Source organism: Nannospalax galili, unplaced genomic scaffold (assembly GCF_000622305.1).
Source record: "Nannospalax galili isolate Female #2095 unplaced genomic scaffold, S.galili_v1.0 scaffold1174, whole genome shotgun sequence".
Classification (NCBI taxonomy): Eukaryota; Metazoa; Chordata; class Mammalia; order Rodentia; family Spalacidae; genus Nannospalax; species Nannospalax galili.
In genome coordinates this window covers 129,803-150,833 of record NW_008335361.1, presented here as the reverse complement: position 1 = coordinate 150,833, position 21,031 = coordinate 129,803, and the positions used below count along the sequence as shown (strand labels likewise).

Sequence of the window (21,031 nt, the reverse complement as noted above, 5' to 3'; positions counted from 1 at the left end):
ACCTGCCTGGTTTTGTACCATGAATCATCTTGACTACAAACTTCTATCATGTTTATATGTAGCGCACACACACACACACACACACACACACACACACACACCCCACAGTATCCACTTCCTTTCTATGTGATTTGTCCCAAATTAACACTAGGGAAGATCTGTGGAATTGGAGAGGATTTACATCTTGAAACAAGATAATTTAATACTTTATGCGATTTCCCCTCTTGGAAACCCCTCCATGTCCCAACAACTCAGCTTGCTCCTGCCTGCACTCCCGCCTCAGACACTCTGCACCTTGCCCTACCGCTTCAGAGGACCATGTGAAGGCAACATGTGCAGTGGTCCCATTCTTCCCCAGTGCAACCAGCCATGTTCAAGGTGAGGCCGATAGCCCTTTGAGTGGAACCCAGGTGAGATCTGGAGTGTTTGTCATTCGAATACAGAGGAGAGGCATGGAAAATGCTCAGATCACCAGTCATCAGAGAAATGCAAATTCAAACCTGGCACCTGCTAAAATGCCTTACCCTCAAAAATAAAAAAGATGCAAATGCAGGAGGATTAGAGGAAAAGGCAAAGCGCTGTCATGGCGGCCATTACAGAACACTGTATAGAAGTTTCTCAAAACACCTAGGCCAGGCACGGTGGCACACGCCTTTGATCCCAGTACTCTAGAGGCAGAGACAGGCAGCTCTCTGTGAGATCCGGGCCATCCTGGACTACATAGTGAATTCCAGGCTGGCTTGGGCTATAGGGAGACTCTGTCCATAAATAAATAAATAAATAAATAAATAAATAAATAAATAAAATTACTATATGATCCAACAATTGCACTGGAATAATACAGGAGAACTTCATAGAGGGAAAAGAGAAGCCAGCTGATGACCAAGAGCCATTTCCCCCAGAAGATGACAGAAAAGCAGCAGCCCAAAGGTAGGGAGAAAATCAGGAGGGAGCTGTGGTAGAAGCCAAGAGGGCATGGCAGGGTTGAGAGAGGGAATGAACAGCAGTGTGAAGTCCAGCCCCTTCCCCCAAAATAGCAAAAGAGGCTCCAGTAAAACACAATCACATTTGAAGGTGATGTTGGCTATGCACTGGTGGCTGAGCTCAGGTCCCAAGTTTCAGTAAGATGAGCTGAAAGGAACTAAAGAAATAGAGTGTTAGAGATAGTCTTCCAAAACATGTATGTGTAAACCAGAGGTGAGAAGTAAGATGTTACAGATGGGAATGGGGCACAAGACCTGTGTATATTATGCCACAGCTTTGCAGCTTCTAAGGAAAGATGCCTCGATTTTAGGGATAGAAAGGACTTAAGAACTGTCTAATGCTGAAATCGCCTCTCTACAAGCACAATCACCACTCCCAGAAAGAGTCCAGATTTTCAGTTTCATTTGTTCCACAGACTTGTCAAGGACCAGGGTCTCAGTCCGTCTTCATCAATTCTTAGGTTTTCTTTTGCTAAAACTTTAAGTCTATGACTTAAGCTGAGGTTGAAGGTCAATAAACCCCACAGTTAAATCTGGAGTCTGATTTTAACAAGGGTGGCCCCAGGGTACAAGAAATAAAAGATCTTTTGAAGATTATCTGACTACAGCTTCTGCTGAGAGGTCAAAGACTTGAGTTCATTGAACTCAAACACTATCACAATCCATGGTCTTTGTGGTCATTGTTTCTACCACAACTAGCAAGACCCAGTCCTACATGGACCCCAAGTTCCTGCTTCGGAAATTCAATCTCAAGCAAATGGGGTAACAGTTGGATTAATTATAATGCCCACTGGCTGCAGTGAATGGCCAATTTACCCCTTTTCCATTGGTAGAGAGCTCCGTACTGACTTCAAAACCAAGAACAACATGAAGATGACCTCCACTCTACAGCTTTGCAGATACATTTATGACCCAGTAAACAGGAGTCAGTGTGGAATGTGGCCAAGGGAATGTGAGACTAGGCTGACTCTGTATCCCAAAGTTTTATCTAAATGATGGGATCTTTACAAATAATGCTCAAACCTCCAGTGGCCCCAAAAGTAACATCCAAAGAGTCTCTCCTAGTGCCTTTGCTGGGGAGCATTCTTGATGACCATGGGGTGGCATCCCATAGCAACCTAGTGGATTTATGCTATACATGAATTCCTCCCAAACTCTACTGTAAGTCAACTTTATGATCTCAGGCAAGTTATTTTCTCTCTAAGAACTTAGGTGAGAACTTTGGCTTCTATAATGAACGTGTGTTCATTACCTTTCATTTCCATAAAACTGAACTAAGAACATGCTTTGTGCCTTGTGGGGAGGGGCATTCAACAAAGAAAAGTTTTCTCCCTGCTCATAGAAATCTCAGTCCAACATAAAGATATATGGATAGAAGGAGAGCTTGAATGCAGGCTTAGGTTAGAGTGGGAGGGACTGTGCACAAAGGCAGGGCCCTGCCAAAAGGTTTGTGGCAGCCAAGGAGGGAGGACTAGTATGAGTTCTCACTCTCCAAACTCCCAGACACTTCCTCAAAGCCTGTAACTTGCAAGTCTCTGTGTGTTCTCCCAGGGCCAGGATCAGTTGTTCAATCCATACCCCAGGCAGCCAATTGATGTTTTGCATGGGTATGTGTGGGTCTCTCCCTCCCCTCATGGGCCATTGGCCACCAACCCACAAGAACAAAGGGAGCAGAATCGACAAACTGGGTCAGGACAGCCAGTGAGCATGACGGAAAAGACCTTCTGGAGAGTCAGATTCAGTGATACAGCTCCATTTATTCAGTGGGGGTCAGGGAAAATATAGGGTGGAGGCAGCAGCCAAAGCTTCAGCTGATAGGTGCTCATAGTATGTTTTATTTACATGTGGTAGGGGAATCCTATCATCTGGCTATAGGGCAATGCCTAATTATTATATAGAAAAAACCTGGGGGCAGTTTTATTGCAGGTAACTATGCCAAAGGTCATGTTCCAAATAAGGCCAGGCATCAGTGCTTAGAGGCACTTTCCAGATAAGTCAGGCAGGAAGCCCCTGCTGAGAAAGAAGTGGACCTTAACAGCAGGGTTCCCCAACAGGTACATTTTTTCACATCTCTCTCTGGTTCAATGCTCATCCCTCTGCCCCCCACCACAGAGAGGTTAATAAAACTCTTGAACAGATTCATGATGGACCCAATGTTCTAGATTCCTGGATCTACTATCTCCTACTTCCCAAGAGCCATGAGACTTCTTCTGCTGGCTCTTCCTGTCCTTGCTTTTCTACCCGAAGTGATCCCAGGTAATCAGAACCCCGGGAAGCTACAAAAGTTGAAGGGATAATGGGGTCTGACCTATGGAAGTCCAGTTTGGGGCTGTTCTCTCCAACCCAACCAGCTCCACACTTTCCTCATTGAGACCACATCCCTGGCAGGGGCAGAAGGTGGAGCAGGACAGGTAATCCTCTAGGCAGTCCAGACACCCAGAGACCTTGCTTCCAGGTTTCCACTAGGCAGGAGAGAGGTTCATCTACCTCAACCCTCTTTACAGCTTATGCAGCTCTCAAAAATGCTTCCCAAAATCCACAGCCTGTGGCTTCTTGGCCATAAGTCTTGCTGCGACTTGCAGTGAGACCCTCTGGTTTTCTCATATTCTAGAATTTGGCAAACAAAATGTGTGCAGAGCTGTTGTGGGGTGGGTAGAGCTGGCTTTTCTTCTGCCTTCTACAATGGAAGTCCCAAATTTGGTAACCACTGCTTTTTAAAATAGATCTAAGGGCATGACCAGAGTTCCGCTCACTGCTGGGGACCTGTTTTCTCTCCCTGCTTTTGGCATTCCAGACACATTTCAGTATATGATAAAATTCATGTGAAAATGACCCAGGTGGTTCTGTTTCATATAATACCTATATATACTATCACCATGGTCACACAGCATTCTGATTTCATTTACTATTTTGTGGCCATCTTCCCATGTCCCCCATCTAGACATCTGCCTCATTCTTTACAGATTTATAGAATTCTGCTCTGATTTTAAAAAAACCATAGATTTATATAAAGTTGTTGAGAGCATTCCTTAACAACACATCAATGAACATGAATATGCAAATGTATTTACCTATTTAATCAAGGATTTATCTAGTAGAGACTCCAAGAAGAGAAACAATGAGGTTAAAGGTAAGTTTAAATTTTTCTCTCATTAGTTCTTCCCTTATCTGTCTTTCAGGACATCACCAGCAGTTTCTGCCAGGCTTCAGAGTTTTTTGTTGCAATGAAAGGCAGAACCAGGCACAGCTCTTTGGGATTCATACAGGACCAGTTGTGCTGCCCTGAGTTCTGATGGGGATAGCAAGACTAGGAAAGAGAAATGGGAAAGACTTTTGTAAAAGCCGTCCATGGAGCCTAGAAACGCAGAGCGCGTGTGGCTCCAAAAAGGGAGCATTACATACCCTGGGGTGCAGAGTTGGGGCGATGAAAGGGGCATGAAAGCTTTGTCCTGGATGGCCCTCATGTTTAAGGAAGAAAAACAAAAATCAGCCCATCACGCTCACCTCTCACTTCTTCTCAGCAAAGTCTTCTCCACTTTCCTGCTGATCACATACCTCTGCCAGCACATCCACTTTACTTCTCCCCAAGATGCTTATCACTGTCATTACTAAACATAAGTCATTTATAACTTTCTTCTCTTACTGTCTTATTTAAGGCCTCTTGAAAATCTAAACTATCCATGAGAACAGGAAGTTTGGGCTACTTGTTTAACAAACACAACCTCTTGCATCTTGGGCAATGCCTGGTACACTCAGCAAATAATTGTTGAATGTTTCAGTAGACGTAAAAAGTCAACAAGTGACTGCTTCTGTTAGCCGACATTTTCTACCCTTTCGTGTTCTCCTAGAAAGCTGGATTCTGTAATGTGTTTTTTTTTTAATCTATTTGTGGTAATGCACCCAGGCCAACTTTGCTGCCCTCAGCCTGTCGTCTCTTTGTCTATAGACTTTGCCCATGATAAGCCCTCCATGAGAGAGGAGCATCTAATTCTGGTCTTAAAACTTCAGTCATGTTTTTTTGTTGTTGTTGTTGTTGTTTTCTGTTTTTCTTGTGCATTGTGCCTGGTCGTTTCACTAAAGAAGTTCTTGCCTAATTTTTACACCCAAAGGGACTCTCTGAAATAATCTTCTGGCCTATGGAGTATGATTTGTGCCCCCCCCAATGTCCTTCAGTGTGGATCCATTCACTGGGTCCACCAAGAGTCCCAACCCTTTAAAACATTGTCTCTCTTCCTTATGTGTAGACCTTTAAGGCTCCAGATGTGATGAACGGATCCACTTTATTATTTTGAAAAGTGAGCTGGTTTTCTAAGCACAGCTTGCTAACTAGTTTATGCTTCTCCCTTGATTCATGATGCCATTGTTACTGTGTGTATCTCAACGCTCCATCCATTCTGTCCTCTTGGGCTATTTATTCCTTTGACAATACCATATTTGTCATAATATCATGGCTTATTGTGAGTTGCTGTCAAGGAAGGGCAAACTGTTTTTACTTTTTAAAAAAGGTAATCTCAATTATCAGTGGTCATTTTTTATTATAAATTTAAGGTAAAATTGTTGTCTCTCAAAATTCCCACCAGGATTTTGAATAGAATTATACTAAAACTATGGATTACATTGAGGGGAAATAAATCCTCATAATAATAAAGTCACCCTGCCCAAGGTCACATCTTCTGTTAGAGTTTTCATATATGCCCCTCAGAAGTCTTATGGAGTCTTAATTTAGAAGCTCTTTCGTAACTTGTGCTATATTTAATTACATTCTCTACTTAGTGCATGTAGGAAGTACTACTGGTTCTTGTAAATTCATATCACACCTGACCTAACTGTTACTAATTATAATAGTTTATTTGATTCTATTTTATGTTATAACCATAGCTGCTATAATGAATGGCAATTTTATCACGACTTCCAATCCTTACATTTTTATTTTGTTTCCCTCTTAACATTGACACAGTCCACTAGTTTTATTTAGGTAATCATGGATAATAGATAGTATTTTTGTTTTCCTAGTCACAGTAGGAATTAAATTTTCTCCATCAGATAATGTTAGCTCTGGAATTTGATATACAACCTTTCATTAAATTAAGGAAAATCTATCTTTTCTTTGCCTAGAGTTTCATTATAAACAAGCAGTAAATTTTATTAAATCACTTTTCTGTATTTAGATAATTATATTTCTTACCTCCTTAATTCTACAAGAATTGGTAAATTTCAGTGGTAGATTTTCTAATGTTGGTTGCTATTTTGCATTTCAGGTTGAATCCTCCTTGATGATGATGTATTAACATATTGTTGAATTCAGTTGACTAATTTTTTTGCATTTTTAAAATCTATATTTGTAAAGAAAATATATCTACAACTTTCTGGTTTTAGATAAAAAATGATACAAGCCTCATAAAATGAGCCAAGTAACTTCTTTTGTTTTCTATTTTCTGGAACATTTTATACTTCAGTACAAAGTAATACTTAAGTCTCCCGTGACATAGTAGAACTCACCCTTGAGTTCACCTATATAACAGCATTATTCACAATAGCCAAAAGGTGAAAACAACCCAGATGCCATCAGTGGCTGATGGATAAATGAAATTAGTGCACATGAAGCACAGAATCATTCAAGCTGAGAGGGAAAGGAAATTCCGACACATATTACTATAAATGACTCTTGAAGACATTATACTTGGTGAAATAAGCCAGTGACAAAAGGAAAAATAATGGACAATTTTCCACTCAGGTGATACAGTCAGGCATGTGGAGACTGGGGTCTAGGGTGAGAGAAATGGAAGTTTACTGTAAGATGGTGCAGAACTAAAGTTCTGGAAGAGTTCTGAGAACAAACAGCAGTGATGGTAACATGGTGTGAATGTACCTAATGCCACAACTAGTTAAGATGATAACTTTTATCTTATGTGTCTTCTTACCAAAATTTGAAAAACAAAATCACTCCAGACTGAAGACTAGTCTTTCACTAATATTTCAACTTCCTGACACTTGCTAATTAATTAATGCTACTTTTTCCCTCATACACCTTCCCTAGAATTTTTTTTAAAGACTTTACCTATTCCATCTAGCTTTTCCATCTTGGTAGTATGCACTTGTGAGTGATCACATCTGTCATTTTTAGCATGTCCTATTTCTAGTCCCCCATTTAAAAATACTTTATTATTTTTATTTTATGTGTATGAATGTATTGCTTGCATGTGAGTGCACCCGTGTCGTGCCATGCCATGGAAGTCAGAAGACGGCTTCGTATTCCCCTGGAACTGGAGTTAAGGACGGTTCGTAGCCACTGTGTGGGTGCTGGGAATCAAACCCAGGTCCTCTGCAAGAGCAGTCAGTGCTCTTAACCACTGAGCCATCTCTCCAGCCCCTTCTATGCCCCCATTTTCATTATTTTCATTATCCCTTTCCCTCTGACCAGTTTTTCCAGAACCCTCTGACTTCAGTACTTGTGACTATTTGGCATTCTCCTCTCCTCACTGAAGTTTTATTCATTATCGTATCATTTAACTTCCAAATATAAAAACGTATTTGATCCTAATTGTATTGCATTTTATTGCTTTTATTGATGTTGAGCCCATGGGGCTTACTGGGATATTTTTTTTAATAACCCAATACCTTGATATGGAAAGTGTAGTCTATGGACTAGAAATATTGACATACCCCAGAAATTTGTTAGAAAAGCAGGCACGTGCTATCCCACCTGGACAGGGTTGGTCTTTCAGCAATACCTACATAGGTGTTTTGTGTACATCAGAGCTTATACCCTGATGAGTGAATCCTCTCACAGGAATACCTGTACCAGTCTAAGCTTCCAGTGGAAGTGACTATGGAGACCAGCCTGACCTCAATCTCTCAGAGATCCACCTGCCTCTGCCTTTCTAGTACTAGAATTAAAGGTGTGTACTACCCAGCCTATTCATTTTAGTTAGTCTTTAAACAACAACAAATGTATTTTCTATGTGCACACGAATGAATATATTTTGCGGTAGAATGTGTTCAAGCATTCAGCCAATGCAAATAACTCAATCACAGTAACCAGGTGAATTTTTTAATATAACTTTTATATTATTTATTAAGGGAGGAGAGAGCACATGTGTGACACAGCATAGAGGAAAACTGGGGAGAATCAGTCTCTCCTTCCACCACATAGGGCCCAGGGATTGAATTCATATCCCTCAGGCTTGGCAGCAAGTTGTGCTGACTCACTGAACCATCTCACCAGCCCCAGGTGAATTTCTTGATGTGAATGGCTTGACACAGACCCAAGGAGCATCATTGTGACTGCCCTCAACTCCTTTTGACTAGCAAGTTTCCTTTCTTTGATGATACGATCTATCACACTTTCAGAAAAGCTGAACGTAGGTAGCTAGGACACCAGGAGCAGGTACATTGAGAACATGGCATTATCAGGCCTTGGCTGTAATCTTATTATGATCTTCAGAGTTATTTGTGGGTCATATGGAAAGCACCTAAAACCAGTGGTCTTTCCTTTGATTATTTAGCTTATAGCGGTGAGAAAAAATGCTTGAACAGATCGGGGCACTGCAGGAAAAACTGCAAAGATGGCAAAGTGATCCAGGAAGCCTGTAAAAATCATCGCATCTGCTGTGTTCCAGACACCAAAGGTTACAGTCAAGAGGCCTCCAACAATCAGGTCACTAAGTCAGTTCCCACAATTGTGTATGATCTGTCCTCAGACTTTATGGATATGCTTCAAACAAATCTGACTGTAGACTACTCGCAAATAAGAGATGATTTTGTGAAGAAAGAACCTAACAGGGAGCTGGAGACCTCTGTCCCTGAGGTTTATCAAAGCACATGACTTCTCAAATGCCACCCATGTCCTGAGATTGATGAACTATGTCACAAAGATAAGGCACTGAAAATACCTGTGATCCACCCTCATCCCCACAACAATTGTGTAATTCTAGATAAAAATGGCTGTATAAAGAAGTCTAATGTTTCCAATGATAAAATCTCTGATGCTCTTGAAATGTGGAGTGATTGCCACAAGATTTAAGCTGTTTTCAGTGTTCCATGTTGGCTGCTGTGCTGGTCAGCTTTAGTGTCAACTTGACACACCTGGGTCGAGGGAGCCTCAATTGTCTATGTCCATAGGGCACCTTCTTGATTGTTGAGTGATGTGGGAGGGCCCAGGCCACTGTGGGTGGTGCCACCCCTGGGCAGGGAGGCCTGTGGTGCATAAGAAAGCAGACTGAACGGGGGCCAGGGGAGCAAGCCAGTAAGCAGTGATCATCCATGGCCTGTGCTCCAGCTCCTGTCTCCAGATTCCTGCCTTGAGTTCCTGCCTTGGGCTCTCTGATGAACTGTAACCCGGGAGATGTAAGATAAATAAACCCTTTCCTTTCCTTCCCAAGTTGGTAGTGGTCAGAGTGTTTTGTCACAGCAATGAAGAGACAAACTAGGACAGCTACTGATGTATTACAGGCTGAATCGCATAGGTAAGGATTCCAACACTGGGGTTCTTCCTGTCTTTCTGTCTTTCTGATAAGAGTTTGGGGGATATCACAGCAATCCCTCATGTTAGCTTTCCCTTCAGCCTAAGTGAATAAAATCAGAATTCTAATTTTTTACATTTATAACACTACCTATTGGGATATCAAAAGGCTTGCTTTAACAACAGATATACCTCTAATCACCTACTGAGCTTGGCCCTGGAGCTCTGTTTTAGCTCTCACTGTAGGAAGCTAGCTGGCTCAGGTGTGAGCTCTGAGGACTCCTTTCTAGTCACTTAAGAGCTGAAGTAGAAGCAGTTGAACAACTGGCTTCATAGGCCCATTTCCTTGATCACACAGGAACATCCAAGGGTATGTGCAGTCTCCCAACCATAGCAGGGAGGATGGGTCACTGTCATTTGGTTACTGAGAACTTTGTCTCCTGATAGTGTAAAAATATCTCCACACCCTGCGCCCCTCCAGAGAGGTTTATCCACATCACTACTACACATCTCTCTACTAGAAACTTCTAACTTTGCTCTTTCCAAGTCCCTGAACATCCACCCAACTTCATTTCCACTACCTATGAATTATTGCAGATCTATAGCTTAGATCCTCCCTTCTCCTAGAAGGGTGTCCCTCAATCATTGTCTTTCAGGTTGTCTGTATCAGAATCTAATGCAGCACTTGTGGTTGGTCTGAGCATATCACACAGGCCACTCTACAACCCCCCCTCCTTGTTAGGTAGCCATAGAAACCTCTCATGGTGCTATTAGTGTATGATGAAGAGACAACAGGAGTGTATACACAGGCAGTAACCATTGCCCCCGCCCTCCCAGGCCTGAACGTAGCATTTCCACCCTGCTCTGGTTTGATTTCTATTGCTAGGATGAAATACCCTGACCTCAAGTAACGTATGGGAGGAAGAGGCTCAACAGTTCCAGGCTCCAGTCCATGAGAGCAGAGAGGTCAAGGCAGCTGGAACTTCGAACACCCTGTCAAATCACTTCCAGAGTCGAGAGCAGAGAGAAATGGATGCACGTGTGCTCTCTCACTTGCTTGCTGGCTCACTTGCTTATGCTCACTCTTACAGGGTTCAGAGCCCAGACCATGAAATGGTGCTACCTACATTCAGGGTGGGTCTTCCGTCCTCAGTTCACTTAGTTAAGGAAATCCACCCCCCACCTCCCAGCCAGACATGCTGTTCTAGCTTCCTTTCTTTGTGACAAATACCATGACCAAAACCAACTTGGGGAGGAAAGAGTTTATTTCATCTTTTTTTTATTGAGCTTTTTAAATTTCATACATTTCCCACTCAAATCCAGACCCCTCTCGACCATCCATGCCTCCCCCTCTCCCCGCACTGAACTTTATGCACTCTGCCATACATGCTGAGTCTTATTCATTCAGGTGTTTATACCCAAGTGTCCTTCTGTATAAATTCATCCACTGGAGTCTAGTCAGCCCATCCAGTGGTCATACATAAGTCATACTCTCCCTTACCCAGCAGCAATCAGTCTCAAATAATTCTCAATCTAGTACTGGCCTGACACCTATTTCTCACCTCCCTTTGGGCCCTTGTTTAATTGAGCTGACATTGGTCCCAAGCTCAGTGCCACTGCTGCCACAGGCTCACATGAGCAAGCCTCTAGTGACCTAGAGGCCTCCACCTTCCTGTGTTCATGAACCAGCCCTGGCTCTTACAATCTTTCCACCTCCTCTTCTGCAATGGTCCCTGACCCGTGGGTGGGTGAAGTTCCGTATAGAAGTCCCATCCTACTCTGCGATCTCTTAGTCTCCAAAACTTGACCAAATGTGGTCTTCTGTGTGCATCACACTCTGATGTACAAGGGAGCCTCACTGGTGAGGGTTGTGGGGTGCGTTAGCCCTCTCTCTACCCCTTATTCCACTATGTTACATGGGCCTTAGTTGTAGTGATTTGACTGCAGATGTGTCACCTAGCACTGGGCATCTCCCAGACATATGCTGTCTGTGCCTGACCAGATGTGCAACTCTGCAGTAGCTTCCATCTGATGCAAAAACAAGCTTCTTTGATGAGTGCTATATGGCATGCTTATCATTCTAAGGGAGGTCTCTTCTGTCTGGCACTGCACAGCCTGTCAAACAGCTCCCAGGTACACATATGCATTAATGTTCAGACACTCCATGTGCATTTCTCGTAGGGTCTCTAGGGCATCACTTTCTCCTCTAGGTTTCCTGCCCCTAAGATTCACTCATCTCCACTCTTTTTTCTCCCATCCGGCTTCCCTCCTCCCTCCCTCCCTAGTCAGAGTGCCTCCATTAACTCCATCCTCCCCCCATTCTGTAGTCCATCACCAAGGGAGGCCAGAGCAGGGGCTCAGCAGGAACCTGGAGGCGGGAATAGAGAGACCACAGAAGAAGGCTGCTTCCTGGCTTGTTTCCTCCGACTTGCTCAGCTACTTTTTACTTACAACCCAGAACCATCTGCCCAGAGATGGCACTGCCCGCAGTGGGCTAATCCCCAGATACATCAATTATCAGTCAAGAAAATACCCCACAGACATGCCCACAGGTCAGTCTGATGGAGAAAATTCCTCAACTGAGGTTCCCTCTTCCCAGGAGACGCTAGGTTGTGTCAAGCTGATAATGAAAGCCAACCATCACACCACCTAACACTGGAATGTTTCTTCACAGTCCTGATTTTGTTGTTCCAGGGGTAGAGAAGACAAAAGTCATGGTGGGAAACATAGGTATCATAAATTAATTTCTTGAAGATGCTTGTTACTACTGAAAGTTCTGATGCCTGGAAGTCCTCGTCTGGGACTCCGGCCTCTGCTGGCTTCCCTCTTTCCTTGTTGTAGTTTACAAGTAGAAGCTCCAATCTGTTCTTTCTTCTTGGAACTTTACCTGAATAAATTGATCAAATTTTGACTTTTCATTTGTTTCTGCCAGAAATCTTTAGTACTGGAAGCCTTGGGTCAGATTCAAGATACACACCAGGTTGGCTTTTTTTCAGACCACCCAGATTCCTATGAGGGTCAGTTTGAGGTTGTAAGTTCTCAGTGGAAATTATTATATGTTGAGTACCATGTTCCAAACCAGGTGATTTTCCTTGAGGACCTCCAGTATGGAGCAAGGAACACGCCTCTAGTTTACCCCTACACTCAGCAGAGGTAACTCATTTGGGGCTAACATGTATGGAGGATCTCTCACTAGACTCACATTTTAATTTTTTCCTCATGTATGGTCATTGTACATAGTACTGTGTTACATGAGGACATGTTCACACAAGTACAAATTGCAGGCTGAGCCTTTCCCCCATGGTCCTCTGGCTTCTCTTTCTTCTTCTTTCCCTCCCTTTACTTCCCTTTATTCCCCTAAACATTTCTATTTCCGCTTTTATGTTGTATGTACACATGCATGGAGTCAAGAATCCATATAAGATTAACTGGCTTAATTCACTTAATATCATTATTTACAGTTGCATCTGCTTTCCTATAAATGATGAAACTGGGCTCTTTTTGTTTGTTTTTGAGACGCGGTCTCCCCATAGCCTGGAACTCATAAAGATCTGCATGCATCTCCCTCTTGAGTGCTGGGATTAAAGGCGTGTACCACTATGCCTGGCAACTTTGTTCTTTATGGCTGAAAAAATTCCATTACACACACACATTTCTCAGTTGTGAACACATAGATTGTTGGCGCCACAGCTTAGTTATTGTAAACAGTGCTGCAACAAACTGAAATTAAGTATCTCTGTGACATGTCAACTCATGTTGTCCTTTCGGTAAATACCCAGATAAACTCACATTTTTTTTTTTTTGATACCGTTGGCATGATCTCCTCTCTTCTGCCTACCCTTACTTAACTTTACCAAAACCATGACATCCAAAGATCAAGTTCATCTGGGTCAGCACAATGCCTCTGAGACAAAGGCCAGCTTCTGCCTTCAGTAGAGACTTTCTTCCCATTTAGCCTTAATTCTTAAAAAAAAAAAAAAAAAAAGCCTTCCTAAAAGCCTTGCTTTTAAGGTCTAGGGTGCTTAAGAAATTTTGTTGTATATTTTAACTAAAGTTTTTTAAAAAGTATTTTCACCGCTAAGGTCAGTTGAGTTCAATATTCTTCCTGAAACTGAAATCTACTGGAACCAGCACTTTTCTCTGGATCATAACCATTGTTGTATGAGGGGACTGAAGGAAAGGGAAAAGCAGATTATGGTCAGAGGATGAAGCCATCATTCCGTGTTATGACCCAAACCCTCAAATGGTAATTCCTTTACACACAGGTGAGCGATACTGAGCAGACACAGAGTCAATAAGTGAAGTGCCGAGCTTCTGTAGCCTTGGGGAGATTGTGTTGATTCCAAAAGTGGGAATGAGTCCTTGACAGTGTGTGTGCTGAGGTGAACTCAGAGCCTGTTGGAAAGTCATTCCAAAGCATAATGCTGCCATGGGCAACTTATTTTCAGAGATATGTTCACTCAAGAAACATGTTATCGATCAGTGAGAAAGCCTGAAAACATTGCAAGGTATTTACTTATTAGCATGGTTGTAGAACTATCATAAGCCTTTTTCTAGGAATGTGGAGAGGTTTAAATTCTCAATAAAGATGAGTAACCCCGGAGGATAGCAACGGACCAGATGACAGAAGGGGACACCCCTAGACAGTGGAGGAAAAAACAGCTAAAGCCAGGAGGATGCATTCCAATGGTATAACACACTGTAATGGTAGATTTTCTGTCCAGAGGCAAAATCCTAGAACTTTCAAAGTAGTGGACTAACAGTGACTTGGACAGAGTCAGCTCTGTAGAACAAGCAACATAAGAGCAGACTGTGATGAGTTGGGAACAGTCAGACAAGGATACAGTCATGGGTAGCTGCTCTCCTGTTGACAGTTATTAGAATTAAAGAGGGAGAAATAAGATATTAGTGGGAAGATATAAAAAGTAAGTGCTGGGACTGGCGAGGTGGCTCTGGAGGTAAAGACACTTGCCCTGCAAGCCTAGTGACCCAAGTTCTATCCCGGACACCCATGTAAAGGTGGAAGGAGAGAACCAACTCCATAAATTTGTCCTCTGACTGCCATATGCACATAATGGTGTGCGTACATCATGTACACGCACAACAATAATAGTTTCTGGCTATCACTGAGTAGATCCCAATCTCACAACTTGAAACCTTGACAAGACAGCTTATTTCACATCACAGCTATGCTATCTGGAAGCTTTTCCATGCTTGGCCAAACATGTCTTCCAGACTTCTGCCTCCTGCCCTACACACCCATCCCATCCTACCTGGCCTGGTCCCCCTGTGAGTCTTACATGTCATAGAATGTCATGACTCAGCCTAAATCCTTCAACCTTCCCTGACTGGTCTCTACTGCATTCCCCTCCCATCTTGAATGACTGGTCATATCCCTCTCTAAACTCAGTTGGGTGCTCTGACTCTTCTCTCACAGGGTTGCATCTGGAACAGGACAGATATCTGACCATGTAGAAACCCAGTCTCACTGTATCTACAGTAGATAAAGCACAAGCAAACAAGCACAGCAGATGCACAGATTTTAATGAGGAGGGTGGACAGCAGGTGTGGGTTCCCAGGAAGCCGGTGGGTGGTGATCACCAGCGTTCAAGGTATTTTGGGCCATTGATTCTCATAAGACCAGTTGGTGTCTTCTTCTGTGCTGGTAAGGCTTATCCTCACGTAGGACTGGAGGCAGCATGGCTGAGAAGTTCTGCAGTAGAAGTACGGCTGCTCACCCTTTTTGCAGGAAGATCTGCAGACTCCTCTGTCACCCATGCACTGAAGGAGAGAATGTCTTCCTAGCCAAGACAATAAAGAAAATAATATCTGCTTACCAATGACATAGATCAGAGGAGTCCGAAGCATAGTAAAAACCTAAAGGTTGACAGCAGGACAGTCAGGAAAAACACAGGAAATGCCTTCTGTTTCTTCTGCTAAGTACAGTTTAGAGCTCTGGACATTACAGTGACAAAGACAATGCAGCAGACAGATAGACCAATGGAACAGAATAGAGGAACCAGAAACACACCCACACAGCTATGGACATCTGATGATGTACAAAGAGGTCAAAAATATATACCAGGAGAGAAAAAAATGTTTATTCAACAAATAGTGCTGGAAAAACTAAGTATCCATCTTCAGAAGAATAAAATTAGATCTATAGCTCTTAGCCTACACAAAAATCCTTTCAAAATAGATAAATGGTCTTAGTTTAAAACCTGAAACAAGCCAAGTGTGGTGATGTACACCCTTAATCCCAGCACTCAGGGGTAGAGACAGGTGGATCCCTGTGGATTTAAGGCCAGCTTGGTCTACATAGTGAGTTCCAGTCCAGCTAGGACTACAGAGAGACCCTGTCTCACAATAAAATGAAATAATAAAATAAAATAAATAAAATAAAAAAGTACTGCAGAGAGGGATAGAAGCCTGGCATCAACTTCTAGCCTCCATAGGAGCATACATAGGTGAGCGCACGCACACGCACGACCACACACACACGCACGCACACTCACAGAATGACAGTTTATGAAACCAATCTGATCTGTTTGGAGAAAGGGAATTAGCCTATAAAGATCAGATCAAAATCTTGGGGAAGAATACAAATGAAGGCTCAGACATGTCTGAATACTTAAAAGCAATAAATCAAGCCAGCAAAAGATAAGTTAAATATGTTCTATCTTCTTTTTTGAGCTAGCTTTTTGTGATGATCAGCTGAATTATAAATTTCTTAGACTATAAGAATTACAAATTTCATGGGCCCCTCAAGGTTCACGTAGAAACACGGCAGCATGAGGACAGACTGCCTGCCCTGAGCCCGGCACTCTTCCCTCATAGTCTCTGCTCTGCCCATGCTGTGAGGAGTCACACGTGTGCCGCTGTGGACCACGCTGTGCCATGACCCCTGAAAACAGAGCATACTTGACACTCCTGCCTAGGGAAGCAAGCCCAGAAGGCCCCAAGGGTGGACCTTGGGAAGAGGCTCACATGTAGTCCCTGGGAACAGGCACAAGCTGCTTTGGAAGGCAATGCCAGGCCCCACCACTCAAAGCACACACCAAAAAGCAGGGAGGGCATTACTGGCACTGGGCAGGTATATCCCTCTTCCTGCAGTGACTCCTCACCCCATGGGGAGGAATTTAGAGGAAAGCCAGAATAGGACCAGGATGAGAAGGGGCTTCTCTTTTTCCAGCACGATTCTCTTCCCGCATCAGTGTGAGCTCCTTTCTGTCTTGATGCATCATGCCTCATGGAGCACCCCAAGTCCCTGACCTCATTGTGAATAGCATAATTCAGAGGTGAACCACAATGTGCATAAATGATGCCCCAAGGCTAGGATCTAGTCCTAGTGATTTGCCATAAGAAACCTTAAATTCCCCATGATTTAGTCTCCTCCCATGTCAAATTTAGCTTTTCAAATGAGGCAGACTGCTGTCCCTCCGCAGCCCCTGCCAGAGCTAACACAGTGGGAAGACGGACAGCACCTTCAAATGCCTGCAGAAATCAACAAGTGATAGCCGCAAGTGGTGTTTATTGAGAGCTTGCTGTGTCCTGGCCACCATGTTCTGTGCTGTCCCATTTATTCTTACGGTAACCCTGAGATACACAACACTGTTCTTTGAGTTTTCCAAGAGAAGAAGCTGAAGACCTGATAGGTTTATAGACAGGGTCTACTAATGGTAAGATGCAGTTCGGGGTGAATAAGTGAGCAAACAAATCCATAAAAGAGCGGTACGCGGCAATGCCCCCAAAATCCAAGGAGCCGAGCTCCACTTAGTCCCCGCCCACCCCCTCGCCCATTCACCCCCAGGGTGGGCCAACTGTCTAGACAGATGTGATACCTTTGAATCTGTGCCTTCCCCAAGTTCCCTCTGTGCACTCCTGCCTCAATAGCTCATCCAGGGGCTTCCAAGTGAGGCACATCTTCAACACCATAGCCCTCACCCCATCACTGAGCCCCAGTTCTAATGAATTCTGTCTACTGCCTATTAACGCCATCCTTCCATCGCCCCACCCCAATCCATTATGACTGACGGAGACAAAAAACAATTCTGTGTGCTTTAATGAGGTGTGGAGACAAAAGGGGGTGAAACAGCAGCCTCTCTACCCACGGTTTATTTCTTCTTCTTCCTGTGGATTTCATGTGGACATTGTAGGAGTAGTCCAGTCAAGGACTCCATCAATGGTTACGGGCTCTAGTGTTAAGTAACAGTTAGGGACGCAGCAGAGCTTATGATTTTGGCAGCATAGGATGCTGTCTTCACCATCTTTGCACACAAATCAGCAAAGTCCATCCTTCGAACATTCATCTTTGGGGCACAGGAGCAATCATTAAGACATGTTAATATTGCCCAACAGGAGGCAGGGTGGGGAGCCAGGGGGCAGAGGAGAAACAGAGCCACACTGAGCCAGCCATGCTGGACCCAGGCCCAGGAAAGGTGGGAGGGTATTGGAAGGAAGGAATGGAGATAACTGTTCTACTGTGAAGTTTTTCAGGAAAGTTCTTTTCAGAATCTCTCTTTTCTATCTTTCTGTCCCCGACTCCCCACTCCTTACTCCATAATCAATGTGTATGAATTAGGATCCCGCCTAGTAGAGTCCGAGACTGTTGAAAAAGAGGCATGTCCATCTGCCACTAGGGCACAGAGGAGGTTCCATCACTTTACAACAGACTCAGCTCCTTATCAACAGCGTGGCCTTGGGACAGAAGTTCAGCAAGCCTCAACTCCAATCACAGCCCAACGCCTAATCCCCCTGGGCCTCATATTTACCCAGTTCAAACTCAAGACTGGTCAACACCCAGCCTTGCCTAGCTCAAAGCTCCCCTGAGGCCTCACTCTAAATCAACCCCAAATCTAATCAAGTCACCAACCCCATTGCCCAGCAGCTGCCCATGGCCAAGCTGAATTAAAGCACCCTGCACCATCAGGCACTGAGCCCAGCCTAGCACCAACACCAGCTCCACCAAAGCCCACTCTCTCCCCGTCTTGCACCAGGTCATCTAGAAATCCAGGTCCCAAGCCATGCTAATACTCCTTCTGTCATCCCAGTCCCTGGGTGCTCCCCCATTATGTCCTCCAGACAAGTCCCCAACCAAAGCTTCTTTTGTTAAAAAAAAAAAAAGAAAAAAAGAAAAAAAAAACAGAACCCAATCCTTCACCCTTAGCTCTCCCACCAGAATCCCATCCCTACCCCCAAGGTGCCAGACACCCCCAAACATCTTTCATCTCACCACTTAGCCAAAAAAGATTCAGAGAGAGAGGACAGCATGACAGATCCTGGGGAGCCACCAAAGCTACGTGAGGTGGGAAAAGACTTGTGGGCCTCCCCTAATTGGGGAGGCAACAGGAGAAACCCAAGGACAGGACCCCAGATTCCTGGGAAAGCACGTTACCTGACATCACTGGTTCAGTTGCCAGAAAGACGGCAAGAAGCAGAAGGAGAATTTTCATGGCTGGAAAGACCGAGAGAAGGTGGTGGTGGAACTTCTGGGAATGGAGACAGTGTTCCCTGAGGGAGGATGAGCCTCCTTTTATCAACAGGGCTGTGGGCAGTGACTTAGGACAGCAGGGGATGTGTCCAAGGTCAGCCAGACCAAAGGACAGTGTGTAACAGAAATCTCAGCACCACACAAGATGAGATTGTGGGAAACTGGCCAGCACTGGTTTCCCTCCTGGGAAGGATGCAGGCGAATTAAAACCAATTCCTCATGATTAATTAGTTTATTAACACATGAATGCAGGTCAAGAAACATTCAAGCTTTAACAAGTTATTTGTTCTCAGCTTTCCTCTTTACTTCACATGCAAGGGTGTGTCATTCAAAATATTGAACGTGCCCACATCTCCCACTTAAAGGTCTTGGCGTGTATCTCCTTCCTGTCAGATGATATGGAACACTCACATGCCAGCTCCAAGGGAGGCATGGTGGTTTGAATGGGAAATGCCCCCCCAGCGGCTCACATATTTGAATACTTAGTCCCTGGTTGGTAGATCTGTTTGGAGAGGTTATGGAACATTTAAAAAAAATTTATTGAGAATGTCATACATGCATATAAGGTATTTTGATCAAATCCATGCTCACTCCCTCCCCTCCAACTCCTCCCATATCTCCCCATCACTTTTTTTCTGATAACTTCATGTACTCTTTCTTCTTTTTTTTTTTTTTTAATGGGACTTTTTCCTACTCTAACATCCCCCCTCTGAAGAGGTAACCCTAAAATCTTTTAAGGATTAGATAAGAGCTCCCAAATACTTTCCACATTTTTGGCCTTAGGAATGGAGTACGTTGCTAAGAGGCCCAAGGACATTTTGACGTTTAGCCAAGAAACTGGCTACTTCTCTTTGGGGTCTTTTTACCCTAACTGCCTAGCCAATTCCTACCTCCTATTCTTATCACACCATCCTCTGAAGAGGTTACCCAGCTTGTGGATAAGGAATCTGGACGCAGACTGCTCTGGCTTCTTCCATGCTGAACAAGGACGCAGGGTGAAGCAATTGGAGTACCCCTTCAGTGGGTCTATCTAAAAGCCTCCCAAATTGCATAACGCTTATCTGTAGGGAGAAAAGAAAGCCCTTGACTGGTGAATAGGGGATGTGAAGGAGAAGTAAAGTCAAGAGTAGTTAGCATTACAAATTCCAGACAGGGAACCAGAAAAAAAGTCAGAACAGGGCAAATTTCAAATTTCATATCAGAGTTCTTTGGAATTTCTTGAAGAGAGCTTCCAAATGCATCCCTCTATTGAGTTCCTCCTCATTGTTCTTTTGTCTGTCAAGGCTGGACTCAAGAGTGATGGATTCAGGATTTGCTTTCAAGCATTTTGATAGCTGTTAGAGAGGTTAGAATCAGTGTCAGTTCCCTCTCAAAGGCTTCTAGATAGGGGGAGAAAACAAATGTAGTCATCATTTTAGAATAATAGCAGGTTGTCTCCCTTAGCTACAGGTGGGTGCTACAGTATTGGAGACCAAGATTTGAATCTTACATCTGAGCAGCACTTTCTGATTAGGAACAAAATCATCAATGAGAAATAATTGTCTAAATAACATTTTATATGGACTTAAGCTTAATGTCTGGGAAGCGTAATCCCTTGAACTTTTAAATATACTGATCCCTTTACTCTTTGGTTATACTTTCCTTTTGGGTGTTAAAGAACATACAGTTGGCCGAAATAAATCAGTTTACTCTTACACTTAAGGTCATTTGAGCATCTGTTCCTCAGGGGTCACATGGGCTTTGGAGGAGCTCCTGGCTCCTTTCTTTCACCAGTTCCATCTACGTGAAGATAAGTCAAAGGTCCTGCTTGGCCATAGCTGGCTTCATTTGGAAGCATGGAGGAAATGTTTCCTCTGAGTTGACCCTCTTCTTTGTAGACTGGACACTGGTTCAAGTCTATTTGGTGGGGTCTTCATGGCCTCCCTGAACAAGAGGACAGGTGACTCACCACAGTTACAGGACATTTTAAGAGATGTTCCATAGTCCCCTGGAATTTAGTTGACCTTGGAGGGCAAGGAGCAAAAACTGTCCTTTAAATCCCTCTGACCAGATTAGTATAGGCCTCAAAGAGTGGTTGTTAAATATCCAATAAGGTTC

The 21,031-nt window shown here is 43.7% G+C and overlaps 2 protein-coding genes across 2 annotated transcripts; one reads left to right on the top strand and one right to left on the bottom strand.

Moving 5' to 3' along the window:
• The first annotated feature begins 3,166 nt into the window (after nucleotides 1-3,166).
• On the top strand, nucleotides 3,167-8,808 carry Defb118 (defensin beta 118). The gene is made up of 2 exons (XM_008830026.2): nucleotides 3,167-3,239; nucleotides 8,489-8,808. Exons 1-2 carry the CDS (start codon nucleotides 3,182-3,184, stop codon nucleotides 8,806-8,808), a joined length of 378 nt encoding a protein of 125 aa, XP_008828248.1. The 5' UTR covers nucleotides 3,167-3,181.
• A 6,243-nt stretch (nucleotides 8,809-15,051) lies between these two features.
• LOC103731640 (beta-defensin 19-like) lies at nucleotides 15,052-18,896 on the bottom strand. Its single transcript, XM_008830018.1, has 2 exons — nucleotides 18,839-18,896; nucleotides 15,052-15,245 (listed from the first exon to the last, which is right to left on the bottom strand). Exons 1-2 carry the CDS (start codon nucleotides 18,894-18,896, stop codon nucleotides 15,052-15,054), a joined length of 252 nt encoding a protein of 83 aa, XP_008828240.1.
• Between the last annotated feature and the right edge of the window lie 2,135 nt (nucleotides 18,897-21,031).